This window comes from Argiope bruennichi, chromosome X2 (assembly GCF_947563725.1).
Source record: "Argiope bruennichi chromosome X2, qqArgBrue1.1, whole genome shotgun sequence".
Lineage (NCBI taxonomy): Eukaryota > Metazoa > Arthropoda > Arachnida > Araneae > Araneidae > Argiope > Argiope bruennichi.
In genome coordinates this window covers 67,392,812-67,418,281 of record NC_079163.1, presented here as the reverse complement: position 1 = coordinate 67,418,281, position 25,470 = coordinate 67,392,812, and the positions used below count along the sequence as shown (strand labels likewise).

Genomic DNA, 25,470 nt, shown 5'->3' with positions numbered 1-25,470 from the left:
TATTTAATCAAAATATGGGAAAATATTATTTGCACTGTAATGGGTGCAACCATTAAAATTTATTGATATCCCAACATAAAGGTAAAATTTTTTTCGCAAAGAGTTTAAACCCATAAATGTTCATTTAATAATTCATTCTTCAGATATTTATTGATGTTCTTTTCAATATTATTGCGTTGTCTTTCAATTAACTGTTAAGAGCCAAATAATTTATTGGTGATTATATTTTGAATTCGAAAAAATATTAGCATTTGGAACTTAGATTGTTTGGAGTGTGACAACACTAATTTTTTGTGTTATTTTCTATATTTTCAGTAATGTTGCAATTTCTTCACTAATTTGAGCTAATTCTATATTGATATAACTCTATTAAAATTGTTTGAGTTAAAAAGCAAGAAATTTTTAAGATTCTACATCCGCCTAATTTTTATAAACCTAAGACCAAAAATCAGCAACTCGTACTAAAGAAAAGTTATTAGGAACTTACCTCCATTATATGGTGGATATTTCTTTCCTCTTCCCTTTATCAAAGGAAGTCGATCCCTGCATGTTTAATCTGGTAGAAAAAACAAGAACTCATCCTTCAGCAAAACCTGACCGCAGTGAACGATTCGTCGCTGTATAACATATCGGTCAAAAAGCTTGGCTGAGAGCACAGTCAAAGAGTAGAATTCATAACTTTTCAGATTCATGATTTTTAGACATGCCATCGTTTAACCTACTTAGGCCACTACTGATTTTGGATTCTAGATTTATTGCTGAAAAATGTTTTAAAATTATTGAATGAAAAATTCAATCTTGTTTAAAGCAAAAATAATACATTTTAGTTATGTCATTTTATAATTAGCATTTTTTAAATATTCTTTTTTATATTCTTTTTATAATCCTAAAGTATGTAAAAGTAGAAAAAAACTAATCAAAAGGGTGAAAATAAAATCGTTGTAATAAGAGTCTTCATCTCGAAATATACTTTTAGCATTATTTTTTTTCCCTTACGTATTCTAAATCTTTCCTTATGTATGTGATAAATGCATGTGAGATGTAACAAAATGATTCAGTAATTGATACTTCTTAGTGAGTATGCTGATTTTAATATTTTGTTTAAAGGTTTTACAAAAGAAAATGATTTTGAAACGAAACGAAAAAAACCACGTGATGAGTGAGAGGAACGTCTTACTGAAGAATCTTCATCATCCTTTCCTCGTCGGTCTTCATTATGCGTTTCAAACACCTGACAAGCTTTATTTCGTATTGGATTATGTTAATGGCGGAGAGGTAAAAAAGTTTGTTATGCATATCTCAAAAATTGCATTTCTTTTTATCTCTAACAAAAAGATACTTAAAATTTTGATGCATTCTCCTAACTGAATTACTTTCATACAAGAGATTTTTTTTAACTTTCTGCAGTTATTGTAAAGTAATTTACCTCATCTTCACTTGAATTTAGGTATGTTATTCTTTTCTTCAGCCTTAAGATACCTATTGGCATTTTGAAAGCTTCATACCAGTATCTGATATAAAATCATTTTTGCATATAGGTATCAAACCATAGAGAAACATCATTTCAATTTTATAGTACTAATCAATACAAATGCACCATTCTCATATATATATATTTTTCCTGCTTATACACGAGGTCGAAGATGTAACAATAACAATGCACTTTTCATGCATTTTTATTGCGAATCAAACCAAATTACATTCTTTTCAAGAATATTTTTTGCTCAATTTAAATTCATAATGTAATATTAAAATACTGATATGCTTTCTTTGCCTCCTATTGTAATCAACGTGTAGAAATTCCTGTTTCTACTACAAATAGCAGTTCTTACATTATACTTTTAGATTCGGCTAGTCTGAAAGCCTTGTAATTATCAAGAGTACCCATTTTAGGACATGAATTGACATTTTGCCAATTCATGTCGCAAGATATATAATGAGCAATAAAGAAGGAATGAGGGAGAAACGAATCTGCATTTCACTGCATATCATTAAAAAGCAACTGTGTAATAGCAAATTCCTTTATAAAAGAAGGAAGAAGAAATATCAATCGGATAACAATGAAAGAAAACTATGTAAAATTTAGTTAAATTGCAGATTTGTTTGAAAAAAGTTTTTTTTTTGAGGGGGGGGGGGGATTGGTCATTTTGAACCAATGGCTGATGATGAGCATCCACATTAACTGCTTATTCCTGAATTTAGAGTGCAAAAGAAAAACAGCAGAAATCTATATTGAAGTGTATATTTAACTTACAATTCTGAATTCTTATTTATTGAGTTTGATAACCGAGTTGAAGACGAATTTTATCGATTATAATAAAATTTTAAAATATTTTTCAAATTATTAAAAAAAATTTAAAAAATATTTTTAACCTGTTAATTATTCAGAGTTTTATTAGCTTTGAAAAAGAAATATATCAAATAAAATGGAAAACATAGAACTCGGTGAAAATAGTGCCAATAAATTTTTTTATATTTAACAAGGAATTCCTTTAATCAGTAAGGAAATAAGCTCTTATTTCGCCCTTTTATGGAAACTTTTATTTTTATAGTATTTTTGATTTTGAAATAAAATATAATTTCCCTGTGTTTGCAATGAATCCTTATTTTTTTATACGGCTACAACGTAATTTAATTTTTTCTACGAAAGATGGTATTTGCACACTTTTGTGAAAGTATATAGTCAAGTTTGTGTAAGAAATATCTTGTTCTACGACTGATTATATACGCTTTGTTCGTGAAATACATAAAAACAACATAGTGGATTTCCAACGACAATGAAAATTTCTGTTTTAAGAATTTTAATATTTTATCTCTCCTCTGATAAAAACATTTTTCCTTCTAGAAGTTTAAGAAATTCTTCTTTGTCTTTGTAGTTTCATCCGAATGTATTGTCTTAAATCCTTTTATTGAATTATTATATAGCCAATTCACAGATTCTTTTGGATACAATTAAGTATAGTAAGAGCATTCATTCTAACGATCCTTTTTTATTATGAACATTTAAGCTTGATGATAATCTTTCTATAAAATAAGAACCCGTGTTATTTTGTTTCTAATGGTCTAATTGTTTTTCCAGCTATTTTTTCACCTTCAACGCGAAAGATATTTTCCGGAACCAAGAGCACGCTTCTATGCCGCTGAAATTACCAGTGCTTTAGGCTATCTTCATTCAGAAGGCATAATCTACAGGCAAGGACTTTTCATCCTCTTTGATTGATTCAATTCTTTTTCACTTGTGAAAAGGACTGGTTATTAGAAGTTTTATTCATGGAAAAGAACACTAATAATCCACCAAAGGGCATAGTTTTTAGTACTAACAAATTCAGATGTACTTTCATGAAACTGATTGACTGAAGCAAAAGAATTTTGTCACTTCAAAAATTTTTAAACTGAATATTTCTTGTCGTATCAGCACGATAAATAAGTGAATTCCTTTGATTTGATCAAAGAAACACAAATCAAATAGAAAAATGCTTTATTTCAACTCTATAATGTGTAAAAAAACTTGATTGTGTAACTTTTTTGAAATATAAAGTACTTTTGTTCTTACAGGGATCTCAAACCAGAAAATATCCTTTTGGATTATAAGGTAAGTATTTTTCTCTAAATGGTTAAATGGCAGATTTCTTCGTGGGACTTGGAATTAATTTTCTGGTTCACTTTCTAGGGCCATGTTGTATTGACAGATTTTGGTTTGAGTAAAGAAGGTCTTGCTGAAAAAGACACGACCACCACGTTTTGTGGGACACCTGAGGTAACATTTAGCATATTATGCATGTATAATGATTAATGGTATATGTTTATTTATTCTTTTGTTTATTTATGAATATGATGCAATTGAAACTGTTATTCCCCTAGAATTGACATTTTTTGTGTATGTTTTAGTGAAGAAAATCGATAATTTATTTCGGAAAAATATTTCTCCCCCTACACCTATTGAAACCCAAACAGTTTGAATAAGAAGATCAATTATCAAATTTCTTCTACCGGGTTCATTCTCTTTATGAATTATCGTGTTCACACAGTCGCGTATCAAGTTGCATTACCCTCCAATCTCAATTTTTCAAGAGCAAAAAGGAAAAACGGGCATTTTTGCAACAAATAACGGATATTTGATTTTTTTTTTTTTTCTTAATCTTTTAAGAAAGTGTCTGGAAAACTAAAGTGTTGCAAAACTAACTTGGGGCAGACAGTTCATGTGTTTGCCCCAATCTAGGCAATATGCAAACAACAATACTGCAGAATCTTCTGCATTCAAGAGAAAAGTGAGTTTTTACTCTCCAAATTAATGAAAATTCAAATGTTTCCAAACAAGTGAGAGGGAACACAATCCTTGTTTTACCATCTTGGAAACAATTAAAACCGGTTCTCTTTAAATAAAATAGCATATATGATTACAATATCCCATCTCTGAAAAACTTAGGTTCTTTTCAAAAGTGATGAGGGTGTGTGTGGGGGGTATACTTGAACATCTTACTGCACTTTTTAAAGAGGGGAGATAATATATCGATTAACTTCAGAGGGTGTTTCAAGATTGAATATCTGTCATATGTGAAGTTCGTGACAAATTAGGAATGAAGTATTCCTTTTTTTTTTCTTTTCTTTTATTTGCTTAGTCTAGTGTAAAGCATAATTTCGAAAAATTATACATCTTTAATTATTCGCTTTAGTGGCTTATTTTTAATGAATCGAGTATATCGTATGTATTTTTAAAGTATTATGTTAAAGAAATGCAAACATTTATATTTCTCTAATGTGTTAAGTTTTCACGCAAACAGATGTTCGAAATGCTTATTTAAGCCCATTTTTAGTGTTTAAATTTATAATTACCATATTATTTTAGCAAGTTGGTAAAAGTTAATTAAAAACATTCAAAATGGTTTTATAAATTATCTTTTAATTTTATAATATATATTAATAATAATATTGTTATTAATAATAAGGTATATTAATTATAATATTATTGTCACCTTAAGCATCAAAACAAAACAAAATCCATCCTCCTTGCTATAAATTATTAATAACCTGCTTTTACTTTCTTCTATCGTTCTTCCAGAATTCTGTTAATGTTTTTTTCTAACATCTAAGTTTGTATTCTTCCTCTTCAACAGTAAATTATTTCATTTGCTTAGGAAATCGTTACCATCCTTGCCTTCTGAATTTCAGCGATTGACTTATGTTTTTAAAAAAAATTATTAGTGCGATAAAACGCAGGCAAAGAGATTTTAACAGTAGTAGTCTAATTAAGCAAGCTTTTTTTTAAAGCCAATAAAAAATGTTACCAAAAGAAACAAAGAACGATAGTCTCATAGTTACCTAGCAACGTTACCTCATCATACACGCCCCTTACTTGGAAGTCTTTTGCATTATTCAATTCAATTTTGAAAAATTAATTAAAATTGAAGAGAAATGTACGGAAATGAATTCGGTATAATTAAAAAGGCAAAATTTTGCCTTTTAAGATTATATAAAAATATTCCTTGTAGAATAATTTAGTCCGATGTTATAGAGCGGTAAAATTTCGATTAATTTCTAATTAGTTGAACATTTAATTAAATTTTACAACTTGAAACATTGACAATATTTATCTTATCTCAAATAAGTATCTAAAGTTTAGTTGAATTTGAAGCCAGTTGTTTAACGATAAATGTGGAACATACATACCCGCAGTAGCTTTTATTTATATTAAGATTAGTTGAAAAATTTTTTGTTTTTCCATGCTCGCATAAAACTTGGGACATTGAGATAAGTGGTGTTGCTTGTTAAGTGGTGACACACGTACACAAAATGCTCGTTTTTTACTGACTAAAGATGTCTACAGCTTGGTGATTTATTAAATTCTCATGTTCGAAATTTTTTGAAGATTACAATACTTTATATATGAATATTTCATATACAAGAAAATAAATACGTAAATATTAAGTCTGTAAATGCAACAAATGATTAAATAAATGCATTTCAAAGTTATCTTTTATTGGTTTCATCAACATCGCTACATAAATATTTGCATTACGTTATCTATTAATGTAGCGTAAATATTTTGATTTGATTACTATCTTATCTATCTAGCTCAACTACTTGTTAAACTTAATGCTAAGTCAAATGTTTTTAGTTCGAAGAGGCTGTATACAAACAAAATCATAGTAGTTACAAGTTATTGCATTGATTATTTTCGACTCAACTACTGTCTGAAGATATTTGCATGCATTTCGACAGAAATTGTGGCATCGGTATAATTGTTCGATTGATAAACTTCATCAAAAGTAAGATATTGGTAGATCCTTAGGATTCTTAAACATTTAAAAGTAAAATCAAGGTTTGGTAAATTACTGGGAATTTATTAATTAAAAAAATCTCAATTTCAATATATACTATTTTTAAAGTTTTTTTTTTCTTGTTGTTTCTTAAAATGCCCATAAAAATTGGTATTCTTTTACAAATCGACTCTCAGCAGTTTCTATAATAAAAACGTGAATTTCATATCACCATTTTTGCTGAACACAAAAGTATCAGTTTGATATTTTATATCTTACGATTATGATCTGAAAAAATTTTAATTTTATATCAATGTTGAAAGAAAAAAGTGTTACCTTGATTTGTTGAATTCGGTCTATATCTAATTTTTCCCTTCTTAAACACTTGTATGCTCTACAAAAAATAAACACGTAAATTTTTTGAATGAATTTGTGTATGAATTTTTTATGGATGTTAAAGGAACAATTTAAATATCAACCTTTATTTATAACACGTATGCGATGTAGATACAGGTACAATGCAGGTTTTTATAAACTTGTATGTACAATCGCTAATCATAAATTTATTATATAAAGAGTTAGAAAATGATTTATTAAATTTTTTAAATGTAATGTCTAAAACTGTATTTTTATGGAAGTAATACTTCTAATAGTTTCAAATTTTATTATTTGCAGTATTTAGCCCCTGAAGTCTTAAGAAAACAAGCATATGATAAGGCCGTTGATTGGTGGTGTCTAGGAGCTGTATTATATGAAATGTTATATGGCTTGGTATGTAAACTTGTAATTGCTAATTCTTGAAAATTACCATGTATTTTTGACTGTTGAACAGGACTTTTAAAGATCAAAATAAGTTTTAAAAAATAAAAACAAATCTCTGTTGAACTTCAGAGTTGCGTAAAGAATTCAATTCGTACATTGTAGAGAATGCAAGCATTGAATAAATTTCTTATGTAATTTAGCTATTTTATTGCTATTAGATCTTTCTTCTTAAGCACTATAGCCTGTTACAGACCAAGGCTGTCTGTCCGATTTTTCCCTCTCTGATCCTATCCTATCTACTTCAGATCTTTTTCAATGTTATCCAGTCATCTAGTGAGTGGTCTTCCTCTTTATTAATTTCTCTCTATTCTTGGAAGGTTTTTTAGTTAGAAATACAAAATCATATATAGATATGATCCAACCATCTAATACGAGATACTTGTACTATTTTGACAATGTTGGGTTCTCCATATATATATATATATATATTAATTTCTAGATTATATACAATTTCTCTCATGTTATTTTACTTTATTGGTCGAAAAATCTTCCTTGTTATTTTTCTTTCAAAAATCAACAGCATGTCTTCTTTGTTAAGCATCCAGCATTCCGGTAGGCTAGATATTTAGGACAAACATAAAATATTGAAACTGTCTTGAAAGCGATTATTGTGTGAGCAATCGAAGGATAAGAAATTTCAACTTACGATATCCACCATATGATTTTATATCTTGCTTCCTTAATACTATTGAATTGTATGATTATTTCTTTTTTAGCCGCCATTTTACAGCAAAGATACTTTGGAGATGTATCAAAACATTCTAAACAAGCCTCTGAGATTGCGAACAAATATTTCCATACCCGCTAGAAATCTCTTAGAAGGGGTAAATATATTAAAATGTATACGAAAATATTTTCTCTATTCTATTTAACATGTATTTTATGTTGATTCTTTTCATAAGATTTTGTACTTTTAAATTTTTGGCTTTCTCAAAAAAATTTCCTTTCAAGATGTCACAAGAAATATGAAAAAATGCGACTTCTTGTAAATATATAAGCACTCATAATACCAAAATTATACTCAAAGCTGTGACTAATGCAAATATTCCTTCACGTAACACATAATTTCCCCATGGAAAAATCTATTCATGACATTAAAAAAAATGTTGCTAATTTTAAATATGTAGACAATTTCTTACGAACATTTTTAGGACAGCATCTTTTAGTATGTTACTATCTTTAAAATGGTATTCATGTATGATGATCGACAGCAGAATAAATCGAGCCGGCTCCTTTTTTCCGAATCGGAAAACAGGGAAAAATTCAAAAAGTTAACAGACCTCCACTCGCTCAATTTTTAGGAGAATTGTACAAACAAATGCCCCTATGAATAGAGTCGCTAGATGTAACTAATTGATGTTATGGTTGATGCAACTATTCTTTTACATAATAGGAAACATTAATTAAAAATTTAATACTTATATATGCACGTACAAAGTAGATACTCAAAAGATATTGTATTAATACTGAACAGATACTTAAGTAACACGCAGATAGGCAGCCATTTATAGTGATGGTTAGTTGAAACACTTGAACAATTGCAATTCATCTAGAGTATAGTTTAACGAGCCAGCATAAATGCCGGCAAATTGACAGAGATTGGAAGGAAGATTGGAGATCAAAGGAAGTCACCCCAACTGTAAGCAAACATCATTATTTTATTCTAAAATCGGCAATGGAAAATATCCAGCGAAAAGTCTTATTGATGATAGCTCCAATTTTATTTTATAAATATGAGGAGAAAAAGTAACTCAAAATACCGACAAACATTTGGTAAAACTCCCTTTTTTTACTTGCAGTGAATTACCAGTAGAATGGGTTGTTTTCCCATTCATTTCTCTCCTTAGCTCATCGAATAAAACATTTAATAACAACTTCTGCAATATGAATGCAATTATCAGATTCAATCTAGAAAAACAAGCAACAGAAATTTGCTCAAAGATTAGTTTTATAAGAAGTGAATTTATATTCAGGAAACGCGTTCCAGCTTTTCTTCCAGAATTTTTCGAGATTTTGAATTAAAATGCTTATGTTGTGCAATTATTACTTCGGATTTCTATTGGATGCATTGAAAGCAATACATTGATAAATTATCAAAGATCAGATATCTTTGAAAATCTGACTTTCTTTATTAAAGAGTCACGATTCGTCATCTTATGCAAAAACCCTTATAAATTACAAGGAAAGATTTAAAAAAATATTTTTCTTATTTAACCAAAAGTTGAACTTAAAAATTAATCGTCTATTCACGGAATCTAAACACAAGTGTAAAAATAAACGAATGGCATAAAATAAATGAATTGTTAAAGAATGGAATTGAAATCATTAAGTACGCACTTCGAAATTCCATCAAGAGAGAAAGGAAGAGATACAGATAAAATGATTAATCATCAAATGCGAAGATCACAGATTGAGAATCTATTTTAACATTTAATTTCTTTCGTGTTTGTAATGATTTACTTTAATGATTTGTAATGATTTTGTAATGGTTTAATTTCCTCTTAAGAGAGTCAGGATTTTACCCTCTTGTTTCCAGTACAATATTTTTGAGAAAAAGAAATCTCTTATTTTTTTTTATTATTATTTCCTGTTTCTTTTCCTTTCAAATAATTAAGGAAAAAAATTAATCTCAAAAAAAAGTTTGGATGATAAATTTGACCGCAGTAATACAACATAATAATGCCAGTAGAATGTTCTATTTAAAAATTTTTTTTCCCTGTATCAAATGCTGCTTATTTGTTTCATTTCGATTATTAGATTTTGTTTGAGTCTGAGAATTATATTTTTCACCATCTCTGCAATAAAGAGTTGCTGCAAATAATATAGTTAATATTTAACAGTCTTGCAAATTTTATATATATCTTAACCATTCTTTATAATTCATATCATCTTTGTCAGTTGAAATTTTCATAAACTTTTAAGGAAACATAATAATACGATGAATCTTAAAAATAGAAATTCTACTAAATTATTTCATCTAATTCGAACTTCTCTTAACTTTCTTACAGTTACTACAAAAAGATAAATCCAAAAGATTAGGTGCTGCCAATGATGTGGAAGATATTAAAAAACATGATTTTTTCAAAGCTATCAATTGGGCGGATTTAGAAGCAAAGGTCATTCCACCTCCTTATAATCCCAATGTGGTAAGTGTCGTCAAACTTTGAAAATATCCTAACACTCTATACTTTACAGAGCATTTCATTAACGAAAACTCAGCGCGCAGAATTGGATAGAAACATTGTCTGCATGAAGTGGGAGAAATGATTAGATTGTTGTAGAATGGACTCGGTATTCTGAGAATTTCGGAAAATCGACGAATATACCGATTTTCCAATTTTGAGTGAAAAATGACCAATTGACTTATTAATCTGAAAATTTCAAAACAATCAGACAAGTATTTAGTGAGATATGGAATTATTTTGCCTAACATGATATCAGGTGCCACGCACACTTCAGTATTTACATCAAACATATTTCATGTGCAAGTAGCCAAGCGGATTAATTTTTTCCATGAAATAAAAACAGGACAGTTGTTTGATACTGTAATGGTTAAATCATTGTTTATAGTTTTTCTGTTTTCGCTTTTCTTTTCGACTGAATTTCCCACTGTTATTGAATCATCTACAAAATGACTAAATTAATTTGAATTTCAATCAGATGGTCTAAAATTTTTATTGTGTATTAATAGATACTTGATAAACAGAGCTGCAGATCATTTAATAAATATTTTAAAGAAAAAATTTTATCGAATAAAAAAAGAATTTTCGAATTTTTTTTAATAATCTCTATATTACTATTGGTCATTAAAAATATGATAAAACCCAGCTTTATATGAGTTGTTCTTATTACAATTATATTGTGTTGAAAAATTTAAAGCTGTTGATCTGTTTGCTTTTTTCCAAAATTCTGTCCGCTGCAAAATATTGAAAGTCAATCGCATTTTATTGCAATTGCATTCAATTTTTTCTGATGCCTCTTAAATGCATGCTTAATAGAATAAAGGATGGATTTGTAAGAATTTTGATTAGAATTTTTTCTAAAAATGTTCAAAGTGAAAAACTCGCATATTTTCCAAAAAATTTCCCAAAATTTTGAGCAACATTTTTTTCTTATCTCAGCAACTAATATAGATATCAAAAATTCGATCCCTAATTCTGTTAAATACATTGTGAAGTACCTTTGAAAAAAAATTTGGGAGAAAATACTGAAAATTGTTCGAGAAGAAGCATTTTAAAAAAAGGGTTAATATTTTTTTTTTTAATGTAAAATATTTATATTTGTAACTTTTGAATCTGAAAAATATTTGAGTTTCTGCACAGTTAACATCTATCACAAAATTTGAAAAACCGAGCAGAATTGGATAAAAATGTCGTCTGCACGAAGTGGGAGAAATGGTTAGATCGTGGTAGAATGGAATTGGCTCATGTTTACACAATACGTTAAAGTGTGCTGAGGATGTCACAACCCACCTCAAGATAAATGTTTTTGTTTGATTCTTAAATAATCCTTATCTCAGTTTTCCAGGAGGGGAAAAATACTGATTTGTTCGCAATCAATAACGAGTATTTCAGAGCTTTTTCTTCTTTTATCTGGCATAAGCTTATGATGTCATGTTCATACCAAATGTGAAAGAAAAAAATCGAAAATACTGTTCGTCTCAGAATCCTGCACCTAACAATTTTGGAAGGTTTTACTCCGCAGAGAGATTTTATTTAAGTATTATAATATAAAACATATACGCAATGAAAAAAGACCAGCGCTTTTCCAAAGTTCTTAGGGGCATTTTTGTTTTTGCTATTTCATTCGAGTGGCGCAGCATAGCCAGTTTTGGCTTTTGTGCCAAAAAACCTAAATAACCAAACCAACCATCTTTTTGCTACTTTTTTTTCCAATGTTGATTTTTAATTAATTTTTGAGTTGTAATATTTTGTTTGATTTTGAAACTATATAATATATACAGTTTCAAAAGAAAAGTTCGTTTCCATTTTTCATTTTACGTCTATTTTGGTGAAATCAAAACAAATTGACACACGCTCAAAAGTACAGCGGATTTTTGTGTCTGAAAATTAATAGTATTCATTATTTGCTGCGAAGAATTCGAATTTTTCACTTCTTGCGAAATTCAGACAAATGACGCTGCATGTTAAAGAAAGATGTATTATGAAATATTGTAAATTCCATCCTACTATTTGACGACAGAAAAATGATCAGTTATATGTCAATTTTTTAAAATCATTTATTTTTTGCTTGAATAATTTTGTAACTATAATAATTGTAACAATGATTATAAGTAGTTGAATTACAAAGTAATTTATTACAGCACCTTTAAGCAAAGAAAAAAAAGCTCTCATTTGAACAAAAAAAAAAAAAAAAATCAGAATTAGCAAAGTAAATTATAAAATATACATTTTTAACTGTATATATTTAAGTAAATATAAGTCGAATGAAAAAAAAAGCTTTAATTCATAACTAATCTAAATTATTGTGATCTAAATCTAATATAGATCATATATATTGTGATCTAAATCTAATATAGATCATATATATTGTGATCTAAATCTAATATAATCTATTAATCTAAATTGTGATTCGGGAATTAACAGTTAAATCATCACTAGATTTTTTTTTTTTTTGAAAATGAGTCAACTTTTTAGAATTTGTTTTTTAGAAACTATTAATTTAGAATCGTATTTTGCAGTGCATGTGATATATTTTCAAAGTACTACACATATAATAAAATTCATACATTACTTGCATTATTTAAATTATAGAATGACTCTTGACTATTTGACTCTTTTCAAACTTAACTTCTATTGAACAATTATTTCAGAGAGGACAAATGGACTTGAAAAATATTGATCCTGAATTTATTCGAGAGCCGGTTCCAGGTAAAAATTGCTTAAATTATTTTTTAACTGAATGGTGAAGTGTTTTTCTCTACTATCGTTCCGCTTATGAGCAATTTTACTACTACCTGATAGACATTGACAAGGCTATTTTTTAAAAATTTAACTTAACGATAGTATCTAAATGTATATTGCCCTAGTTCTTTCTCAATGAGACAAACTATTTATAGAATATATTTCTATTTTGGAATTTATTTATAATTCTTAATTTCATCATTTTTCTCTGAATTAACAAATATGACGAATGCAATTTTTAAAACTTGGCTTACGGCATATGCTTAAACTATCTAATTTTTATATGGATAAGCGAGACTGGGTCATTTATCTCTAAATGTGGTTCCTTCTGTTAAGGAATATATGTCATATCACTAACGTAATTTTTAAGCGGAAAGCAATTTGTTAAAAAAATTAAATTTCCTAAGAGTTTGTAAATTTCTTCAATGAAAATCTGAAATTGAAGGATACGTAATATTTTTCTTTTTTGCAAATAGCATTTCAAAAGATATGAGGGGATAAAGATATGTTTTCTGTGTTAGGGCTTAGCATATCTTAAATCTATCGTGGATTAGACGCTAATGTGCCATGAAAATTTAGAGAGAATTTATGATGATTTGAATACTAATTCCAAACAAACCGTTAATTAGTCTACTGAAAAGGTGGATACGAGAACAAAAAATAATTTCTTCTCTGTTATGTAAAATTGAAACTCCTATATTTCTATTAAAAACGTTTGAAGACAGGCTTCGATTCTTGAAATCGGTTAAAGCTTCATTTAACTAAATCAAATCACTATTTAATTCGATATCATTTGCAAATAAAATCGTAATTTAATGTAATATTCCTTTAAGTTCCAGTTCAAGAAATAAGATTCTTTAACTTCATTTTACAAGTGATGAGAAAAGAAAATAATCAGTGTGGGAAAGAATTTTATTCATAAAATGTTTAAAATAATTCGATGAAATATTAGAACCGCGTAAAATATCAGATTAAAAACATAAGGTGTAAATAAAAACTACAGAAATCTATATTTTATTAAAAACTTTTCTATACTTGCAGTAGATTTGATGATCTAACGACAAAAAATGGACAAACAATTTTAAAATGATTCATATTTACTTCTTTTCGTAAATTCGTCTTGTTTATGACGATATTTAAGATACAATTAAGAGGAAAAGTTTAAATTATCGTTTTTTGATTTTAAAACATCAGTCTACAGCCAGGTTGCCACTATCACCGCTTAAAATTTTTATCAGATATCGGGACTTGAAATCAACTAGGACTGAAAATGTAAGGGCGCAACTATATAATATGTACAACCTCAGATATGAAAGCTTGAAATAGTCGCTTTAAAAGTTGCATGAAATGATACAGTTATCAACGATATATATATAATATATATAATATAAACTTTGGTATTTACTATCGTATCTCCACAACATTAGTATGGATGAAAAAGACTCGAAGGAACAGATTTGTTCCGATCAACAAAATGATATTAACCAAGTGAACTAATATAGTTAACTACTATCTCGAAGTTTTTCCATAACAGAAACCGAAATTTTTCAATAATTTGATCCAGCAGACCCTTTATTGCACGTGTATCAAATTTCATTCCGAAATTCACAGAATTTCTTGATTGAATTTTTTTCTAATGAAAACTCCTCCAAAAAGCCAGCCTACCGGTATTCGTATATTAAATAAATCCCAGCCTGTTAATAGCAAGAAAAAGAAAACCTTTTTATGCACAGAAATTTAATAAAAAATAATGAACTCTATTCTGATTTAGCCTTAATATGAACAGGATTTTTCAATTAACATTTTTTTAATTTATATTTTGAGGCAGTTCTATTATTTTTCGAATCCATGCATCGTTCAATCAGATCAATGCATCGTAAGATCTTAATTTTGACGTTGTTTAACCCACTTAAAAAAATAGCTGAATATTGTGATAGGAATATCGTAAAGAATATTTTAAGCCAATGAAATTATCGTTGTTTATTAGAAGAGAATTTTATTTTTAGGCAGAATCTATTGTTAATCGGATAGGAGATTAAGTTTCATAGGGTTATTTTATTATAATAAATATATTACAAATCTGATTTTTACATATAGTTCAACAATATTTTAATTATTTCATGCTTTAAGCAAATGTTAAATATAAATTTTTTCTAATAACATTATCATAAAATTTTCAATTATGAACACATTAAGGCTTTGAGAAATTCAACTTATCTGGCTAAAACAATATTTAGCATAACTAATTTTTACTTGTACGTATATGAATTATATGCAGGGCAAAGAACTATAGCAATAAAATAAATCGAACATGGGGTTTTAACGAATCTTCGCGTTTTACACCACTCCGAGTCCGCAAAAGAAAAAGCATATATGAAATTACACCCGCCTGCGAAGGAGCACGCTCATTCAAAAATGGAACGAATTAGAAGAATGAAATTTGTAAAGTGAACTGTTCATCAAAATTATTAATTTGAATCAAATTTTGGACGAAATCCATCTAAAAAAGGCTATATATCCATCTAAAGCAATGCGAACATAATACATTATAATTAAAAAAAAAAAACTCTAAATGGGTGAAATTTTGTAAAGGCTTAGTCATTAGTCTTGCATATATGTGTCATATTTTAAAAGCTCCAGCTCCATGAGCAGATAGTTGAATTCTGCCTATTTCTATGTAATGAAACACGTTTACTCATGAACACAACACGCTTCAAATGTGAAATTGGATTTGTAGTTTTGGCACTTCACTGTTCTTCTTTATAGAATTTTCAATTCAATGATTGGAAAAGGCGAATCTTAAATAGATTTAGCTTACTAGTATAGCTTAGTATACTAAAGGCATATTTAATTGAAGCCAGATTTTGTTAGTTTTTCTTCAGTTGTAATAATCTTTGCTGATGATGTAACAAATATGTATTATTGCAGTTTTAATATGCAGCCTAAAAATGCTGAATCGTAATTATTGTATGAATGCATTCGTTCGGCGTTGCGCATTTCTTATATAGAAATGTAGGTACAGGACTTACAAACTCTTTTGTAAACTGAATAAGCATACTATCTTTAAATTCAAAATTTTATTTACTTGTTCTACATGCGTAATGCAATAGTCATCTCTAATCATTTCCAATGGTTCTATGGTACTTGCGCTCGATAAATTTCCCCCTTTCCGCTCAAGTGTCAAGGAAGACTACCACATTATAAACTTTATCTTTGCATGTAAGATTTGGCGATTTTACAATGTACGCCAAATGGTAATCAACTCACTATGAATGAGAAAGATACTCCTTGTCTCTGATAACGAAACGAAACTTCCTTGAGAAAAATGTTGATGACCTTACCACGTTTCAAACGAGTGTTGAATATAATAAATATAAAGTGTGAGAAATTTGCTTTAAAAATGTATTTATTAAAAGGAATACGTTTATAATTTTCCCACACGGAAGACATTTATAAAAAGTATAATTCTGATATGCATAATACAAATTTAATCTTTATATCTCTTACGTTTTAACTTTATTTAACAAAATGAAAAAAAAAAAAATGCATAGAAAGGGCTTTAAATTCAAATTTAAATGGATATCAATAATGTTTAATTCTTTCTATATGTATCTATGCATGCTTTTATGTATATACATTCCACAAACTGATACTTGAAATGAGCTAATGTATTTTTTACGTTAAAACTGTTCAAATAAGGTTTTTTTTTTTTTTTTTTTTTTTTTTGCAAAAAAAATAAGCTTTTTGGCTGGCTAAAATAAATGATAGGAATCATATTAATAATTTTAAAAACCGCTGCTGATTAATTCTCAGGAGAAAATGTTGATAATTAATTTAAATGCAACATCTAAACGTGCTACATTAAAACGCGTAATTCTCAAATACAGTATCATGAGCTTAAATTTTATTCGCAAGTAATGTAGTAGCAAATTTCTGCCTATTTTCTTAAAAGCGCTGCCAATGATATATTACTAATTTTCAATTTGTCTTAAATCTATGCACGAAAGAAAGCTAAAAATAAAATATATTACTTTATATTTTATTCGTTCTTTTGTTTTTTTCGCCCCTGAATTTCTTGCCAAAAGTATAGATTTATATAGATTGGACCTTTATCGTAATCAAAATTGAAATTACAATGGTAAATATTTAAATATTAGGCCTTAAGATAAAAACTAATTTCACAACTATGTAAGCATGGTTTCTAAAGTCACTTTTTTTTTTTTTAAATATTGCATCTAAACATACTTCGAATTACAAAATTTCATTAAATAAGATAGGCAATTGTACAAAAATTGCAAAAATTAAATTTTTTTTTTATATCCATCATAATTTCAAGAGTGAATTAGTATATATTGATTATTATTTTCATCGATACAAAATTTCACATTTCTATCTAGAACATTTGTAGGTATATGCTTAGTTTTAAATTTCGAAGGACTGGCCACAAATGTGGAAGAAAGCGTTTATTTCGGAATGCAATTAGTACATCATCAAATCATTATGGCTTTAAAAAAATTTGATAATAATAACGTTGTTCATTTTCACTCTTCTGCAGTTGCACTATCGTCTTTATAAAGAAGGGAAGATAAACTTGGGGAACTGAACATTTAAACCATCTCAGAGACTTACTGGAATACTCAGCAAGAAAAGCATTGTTTTTGTTGCAATGCAAACTCAAAACTTTTTTTTCTTTTCTGAAAAATGTTATTTGGAGAGACGAAGGTTGCTTTAATCTAGATAGAAAAATTAATTTGAAAAAATTTCACGTTTGGAAAAGTGAAGACAATTTTTCGTGCAAGAAATTCATCATCACTAGCAGTTTTCTGTTCATATGTTACAACTGCTGTTTTTAGAAGTCCTTGAGTTGGTCTCATTTTCTACAAAAGTATATTGTGTGGTAACGATAGATTCAGTTAATTTTTATTGGCACTATATCTGAACTAAGAAATGAATTAAATTTATCAATAGATATTTGATAAATCTTTGCTGACTAACTCAAAAAGCCAGTCCTCGTGTCACATGAACTCAATCACATATGCTCAAGCATTATTAAGTTAATGTAACTGTGCATAGGTGTTGAAGGTGTTAATTTGGAACCAATTTTTAAGCACTTTAATTAATAGAATATCATTCTTTTTTTTTTTTAAATGTAATGAAAGTTAATAAATGTTATGCTTTATCAAAGGAAAGATAGAATTTCAACCGCTTGAAATTAAGCATGTTATATCCTTTGAGAGTAAATTTTATTGACCACAGTTTAGTACATATTATAGTATAATTTTATTCAAATACTTTAAAGATAAGGTTAGGTTATTCTTTTTTTTTGGGGGGGGGGAGGTCCTCCAAAAAGGGCTTAAATTGGAATTAAAATTATTACCTGAATTTGAAGAGGTCTATCGTAGCTCTCAGAAAGCAGTTATAAACATTATCATTAATTGAAATTGGAAAAGTCTAAAGCAAAAAGATAATAATTAATATAAAAAGCCACCAATCAATAGAAAAATTAAGGCTGTATTCTTTTATATCTTGAGGAACAAACGAATAAAAAAGGAAATGACATCGTTCATAAAATATCAAACTTGAGTTCAGATTTTATATGCTGATATGAGCTTGAAAATCAAAACCTATTTTCCATTATTGAGCTTAAAAAAAATTAGTGATGTAATTTGTGGAATCATTTTCTTTAATTGATCCGATGAAACGATTTTAATCGGCTATATTTTTTTCTACATTAAAGCGTATTTCTCAGAGTGTTTATTACATTTTTAAAAGTAAATAAACTACAAAAAATTTACTGTTTTTCCTTTTTTGAAATTATTTTTCTGTCAGATTTCATTAAAAACTATTTTGGTGATTCAAATATGACAAACTTCCCTTATTTCTACTATTTTGAAAATACTCCTATTAAAGTAAACAATATTAAACTAATTTTTTTTCTTAACCAATAAATATAATTACGAAGGAAACAAAATCTATAAAATGATGTGGAATGCACTAATCATTCTATTTACTGGCCAATTACATTAGATTTTTTTTTGTTGTTGTTAATTGATATAGTTGTATCACTAAAACCTGAATTTGAAGTCAAAACTTATGTCTTGTCGTAGCCTAAAAATTCAATTCCCTGTGTATTAGATATCCTATTTTATCCAAAAAGTATTCAAATTTCGTATGTGAAAATGTTCTCTTTAGGCATCTATTTTCTTTATCTTTTTTTGTAAAACATAATTATTTATCAGATATAAGATATTTCTTTGCATAAAAGTAGAATTGATTTTGTAAATAGAATTTACATGATTTAAAATATTTTTTAAAAGAATATTTAACAAAAAAGGGAGTTGAAATAAACAAAAGTAGATTTTTCCAAACTAATGTATTGAAAGAAAAAGGCAAGAGAATTCTTGAAATCTATAATATAAAACTGGCAGATAATTGGCAGAATCCTATGTTCAAATTAATCCACATATGTACATTTTTTTTTAACTAAAATTTCTTTTCCATTACGAATCTAATTTCAATAAATGTTAAGACAATTTTACTTTATGACATAAAATATGAGTACTATTGAGATTAAAAAACATAAATTTGCCAAGTGAACTAATGTAATATAACGTAACATACACGTACATTTTTTCCCTTTTATGAGTAAAGATAATAGCGATTTTGAAGAAAATTCATTCAGAAATACGAGATTGTTCAAATATTAGTAAATAAAACAGCTATAGATTCTCTTATATCTTACTTCTTTTTAAATGCATTTAATTCCGCTATTTATTTTTCTGATAAAAACAGTCTTGCTTTTCTATTAATAATAGAATTAATTATCATTTATTGCAAGATATATGAATAAGATAAATGTATGTACAAGATCTCATAAATGAAAGATCAAATAAAATTTTTATAAAAATTATCGCCATTCCATTATTACCAATTAGCCCGACCAGAAATGCAGCTATGGAAAACTAAAAACCGTCACCCGCGCCAAGTTTTCTTGCCAAAGGTCCAAATCCCAGTAAACCTACGATGCAACAGGGGTAGGGAATGATTTACCGAGCGCAAATGTTCCGATACCTTTCCAATTCCACAGTAGCAAAAAAAAAAAAAAAAAAAAAAAAAAAAAAAATTTATATAAGCAAAATCCAGCATATTTTAACAATTTTTCCCTTTGTATTTTGTAGCTTCACTGTCCCGGTCACAAAGTTTAAGTGCAAGTGTTCAAGATGCCGACGTTTCCTTTGTTGGATTTTCGTATGCTCCGCCAACAGAGCTTTGAAAGCATTAATGTTATACAATGTTTGCATCTGCTAGGGATTTGAATTCTAAGATTATTTAAAGAATTTGTTTCATTGAGTGTGCAGAAAATTGGAACAGATGATAAAATTGTTACATTTTGCCAAAGTAATCAGCCTCTGAGGTTAAAGTTTTTAAGGAATTGTTCTTATTTATATTTGTATTGTTGAACCGAGCAGTATGGATCTTAACTGTGTGCAAAACAAATATAATGAATTTTTTGATAATAAATCTTTATATTGTTGCCAGTCTGCAAATATTGACAATTTTGAAATTTTCTTTGTAATTATATAATTATGATATATGCAGAATGATTGTATTTAAAATTTAGCCTTCACAGGTAAAAAACACAGGATCATTATTCAGAATGAACTAAAATTTGATTTGAATATAAGAGAAGAAAGAGAAAAAAATAAATCAGAAGGAAGCTCAAAATTTTATCAATGGAAGATATTTTAAACATCATAAAACGTACAAGGATTCGGGTACCAGAGACAATTTCAACCCAATGCAACAGCAATTGCTTGAATAACAGGTTAAATTCAATACGCATGATTATAAAGTTTCATATTCATTGAGAAACCAAATGAATAATGCCTTTCAAGTCATTCAATAGTAGTGGTACTCTCAGGTGAAAGCTCATCCGTCACGGCAAGGTAGTCGCACACTGGACAGGGAAAATAAAATCAGTTTAATAATTGTTCCCAAAATCACAAAGAAGCACCAACGAAATTGGTTTTTAACTGTCCCGAGATGCATGAAAAAAAAAAAAGCAGAAAAAGCGACAATAAAATCGTGTTTTAACTGTCTCTAGACTTGCTCAAGAAATGCTGAATATCCTGTCCATCGTTTTCCCGCAACAAGTTTAATTCGTGAAACAACAGATTCAAGTGCATATTTTCTGATGTTGTAAATGTGCTGCTCAATGTGTGTCTTCGTTTCAGTCATGTTCGCTATCAGACCACTGAACACAACATGCGTCAGATAATTCTTGCGATTTTTTAATTGGAGAGTTAAGTCCAAGTCATCTTGGCTACAAGTTTGTCCGAAAATGATGGCTGATATTTGCTCTTGTCTTGATAGATGGGCCTTTGACAAAAAAAATGCCACAAATGCCAACTGATTTGAATACCATTATAATACTCATTGAATTTTTAGGTAAAAAAAAAATTATAGTCGTGCACACTGAAAAGGATAATTGGTTTAATCTGTAACAATAATTTCGTTAGTTGTCACTGGTACTCGCATCTACTTATAATTTGACATGGTAAAGCTCCAACTATTGCTAAATTTTTTTTCTTCTAACATACTCCCCCCCTCTTTCTTTGAATATTTTCAGGTCAAATTTTGCATCATTCTGATCAGCGATTCCTTACTGACAACTTTTTGAAAGTTGAATTTTAATCGCAACCTCCCTGCATTATTGAGAAACACATTTAACAGAAAGTTTCTGAGAATATCGTAATATAAAATTCTATTTCAAAAATATGTCAACAATGGACTTAGCATCATTTAAATTATAGAAAAAGCCAAATATTGCATTAATATAAAACTTTAAAAAGCACAAAACACTCCTTGTTCGGTTTCTAATAAATTCGTTTTTAAATATTTTTCTTGAAATATGATGCTCAAATTACGACTTGCGATCTTCTTATGGTTACGACAATCATTGGTTGCCAGTGAAAACTCGTGCTTCTGTCAAATACGCACTTCTCAGATGATAATGCCATTGAAAATTTATAGGAAGAAAGTATCATGAAAGCATGTATTTTAATGTAAATACGGTGACGTCTAAAAGTTAAAGAACAACCTGTTTGGAAGCCCCGATTTGTGAATAAATTAGTATAATATTAACGCATTGAATTCGATAAACGAATATTACTGAATTCATGGGCAAAATATACAGCTTGATAAATAATGGATAAAATACAAATTCATTACAAGATTATTTCACTAAATTACAGAAAACGATAAAATGAAAGAAAAAAAAAAACGAAACAATAAATGACCAGTAGTGAAACAATACAATATAAATAACCAATAGTACAGAAACCTTCAAGTTCAAAAAATTTCATTTTGTTCAAATAAATGACATTCCATAAGGCATATGTTTTCCTCAAATTGAGACGCATTCTGAATCTTAACTTTCCATGCTTAGAAATAAGTTGCTTATCATATAAATGGAAAGAGAAGATAATACTCGGAATAATCCTTTGCCAAGCTCATGTGAAATTCAGAATTTTGAGTAATTAAGCGACTTCTTCCCAAGGCAAAACTCAAAGTGTTCGACATGATTGCAACACAGAAATCGGGATGTCGAATTATTATTTGCAAACATAGCTTTTTTAGGGATTCTTTAATAAAGATGGCACAATCTATTAGCGGTTGTTTAAATAAGCTCAGATTAAAGGCACAACATTATGTTACACCATCGTTTTTATAAAAATTAAAATTTTTGTCTTTTAAATATGTAATAAATGCAAAACTAAGCAGTGTTAAGATTAACTTTCACAACAGAATTGTGATACCAATAAAAAAAATTAATAATATTGAAAAATGGTCAAAGATACAACACTGTTCCCTACACTAAATTTGAGATCTTTCCTAATCAACTGATATGTAAGTTTGCTCACAGTTCAGAAAGCCATATACTAATAAGCCAAACATGCACCCTTGTAATCGGCCATTCTATTATTTGTACAAAACCGGCAAAGAATTACAATTTCACGATAGACTGTTATGCAGCCATACAAAGCCGTCAATCAATTTCTTTCACAACTACAATTCACCCCAAAGCTTTCGGTCCATTTCTGAAATTTGCACACATTGATTTTATTAATTATTTGTTAAGTAATTTAAAATTACTATAGTGACCCAATTCCATGAGAAAACTACCTACTTGCATGCTGAAAAATTTCCTCTAAAACTAGATCATAATAAAATGCATTAAAAATGCTTCTTTCTTAAACAAATGAAAATAGAATAGGCATTACAAACATAAAACTTTAATTATTCAAAAGAATGAAACAAGATAAATTATAAATGTACTGATACATTTATACTTAAGTTATGCATCTCAATACACAACACAGCATTTTTAGATATAAATAATTCAAATCATGTCAAAGACGAATGTGTATATGTCAATAAATAAATAAATTAATTAATAAATAAACATATATATATATATATATATAAATAGATTGGTAAATATAATATGAAATGTTTATAAGCAACAATAACAGATAACACAAGAAACAACACAATTCCTTTAACAACTTTTAAAACTTTCTCAACATATTTTGCTTCATATATTAAAAATTTTCGAGCTCATTTCAAATGAGATTAAAGAACTTTAAATTTGTTAAAGCAAAGCCCAACAAATAAATAAAACTAAAATTTACTTGCTTTAAACAGTCAACAATTACGTAAAATATTAAAAAATGAATTGTAATAAAACATTTTCTTTCTTTATTCTCAATAGTTTTAGAATGGCACCTTTTTCATGGGAAAATAGTCGTGTATCAAATGTTAAAAAATATAAATTATATTTCGTAAAAATTTCGTCAGCTCTATTTCGAAAGATACAAGTCATTAATAGAACTATCAAAGAAACATTGATGTGACATACAAGTCAATTAATAAATAAGCTCTTTAAACAACAATGTTTCAAAGTTCCATGAATGCGAGTTTAATACCTGTAATGCCGACTCTAAAAAGAGAAAAGATGGAAGGGAAGAAGGCTAAAATATATTTCATGATTAACTTTCATAGATTTCAAGTTTACATATACAAAGAAGAAATTTACAATACAAAAAGACAAAATGCTATCTTCCAACATATATTAAAAATTCTACAAAAGCATTATAACAACTTTTTTCCCCGGTTATAAATGAATATAAGTGGAGAAAAAGTTATATAAGTTATTTCAACAATGATTTTCATGAATCATTGATCTTTCTTCTTAAAATAATTTAAAATTCAACCTTTAAAAAGTAGTTTAATTATTCATGTATATCATTCTATCAAATATGCAAAAATTATTATCAAAACGTAGCTGCAACATTTAAGGTTAATATTTCATACCGTTTTTGAAAACTGGTTTACATAAAAACAATCACATTAAATGCTTTAGAGGAAAGCAGTATACATGAAATAAATACATGGCACAGAAAATTTGAACAATAATTGCTGTACATTTTGTCAATCAATTATTGGCTCAATGTATCTTTATCACTTGGGGCCATGCCTTGAAGATCAGGAATGTATTTCCCACTTAATTTCTCACTGATTAATTTTGCAACCATATTGCAGTCTGCCTGAAATCATAGATGATAAACAAAATTACATAACATTGCACATTATAAAATAAAAAAATAATAGTTATAACAAATTTTTATAATTTTTAAATTCCCCTTTTAGAAACATATATCTGATATGGAGGTTATATATAATAGCTTTCGATTCCTGATAATAAAATACTCATACCAACACTTCCAATATTCATTCATTTTTGAATGGTAGAGATGTTAGACTGGTTGTTCAGTCACCGTGGAAAATTCAAAGATCTTCTTACAGCTTTAATATTGGTTAGCCAGTCATTACTAAAGACTTATCATTTCATAATCGTTATATCATATTAGATATCAGTAGCAAAGTGAGAAAAATTATTCTGCTTTCACTGATGAATTCAAAACATTATTGTCATCATAATTTACCTTCGAATCTTCAACAAATAGCGAAATTAACCACTGTAAAAATCAATGCAACGAATACTATGTTATGAAGTACAGAGACGTTTCAAAAAGCTTCTGGTGATCATTTTGTAATGATTTACTAGTATATATTACATAAAACTTTTATATAGTAAGATATTTAAAGCTGACACAACCACATTAAAAAGATATAGAGAATAAATTTTATCCCACTGAAGTTTACTTTTATTATATACTGGATGCATTAGCCTTATTATAAGTACAAAAGTCATTGTGTATCTGTAGGTATATATGTTCCACATCTTCTAAACTGGACTAAGTTCAACCAAATTTTTCAAACCTATATTTAACACAATGGGAAGAATACTATCAACTTTTAAATTTTAAAAACTAATCAAGTATTCAGTTAATTAGAAATTTACCACATTTCGCGATTTTTCTACGGAAATTTTAAGGGAAATT

General features: G+C 28.1%; 2 protein-coding genes across 18 annotated transcripts in view; one reads left to right on the top strand and one right to left on the bottom strand.

Moving 5' to 3' along the window:
• Positions 1-20,550, top strand: part of LOC129960066 (serine/threonine-protein kinase Sgk2-like) — a 72,889-nt gene extending 52,339 nt beyond the window's left edge. For all 16 annotated transcript variants that reach the window (XM_056073130.1, XM_056073129.1, XM_056073142.1 and 13 more), the window contains 9 exons: positions 1,108-1,275; positions 3,080-3,192; positions 3,556-3,592; positions 3,671-3,757; positions 6,933-7,028; positions 7,796-7,903; positions 10,088-10,225; positions 12,913-12,970; positions 20,182-20,550. In XM_056073130.1, the coding sequence (XP_055929105.1) occupies positions 1,108-1,275; positions 3,080-3,192; positions 3,556-3,592; positions 3,671-3,757; positions 6,933-7,028; positions 7,796-7,903; positions 10,088-10,225; positions 12,913-12,970; positions 20,182-20,276 (900 nt within the window). In that variant the 3' untranslated portion in view covers positions 20,277-20,550. The remainder of the gene's footprint in view (positions 1-1,107; positions 1,276-3,079; positions 3,193-3,555; positions 3,593-3,670; positions 3,758-6,932; positions 7,029-7,795; positions 7,904-10,087; positions 10,226-12,912; positions 12,971-20,181) is intronic.
• Positions 20,551-23,504: 2,954 nt separating this feature from the next.
• The window catches only part of LOC129960220 (nuclear receptor-binding protein-like), a 57,634-nt gene continuing 55,668 nt past the window's right edge, over positions 23,505-25,470 (bottom strand). Inside the window, exon 13 of one of the 2 annotated variants that reach the window (XM_056073469.1) lies at positions 23,505-24,612. In XM_056073469.1, the coding sequence (XP_055929444.1) occupies positions 24,505-24,612 (108 nt within the window). In that variant the 3' untranslated portion in view covers positions 23,505-24,504. The remainder of the gene's footprint in view (positions 24,613-25,470) is intronic. The other variant, XR_008783561.1, reaches the window with a different exon arrangement.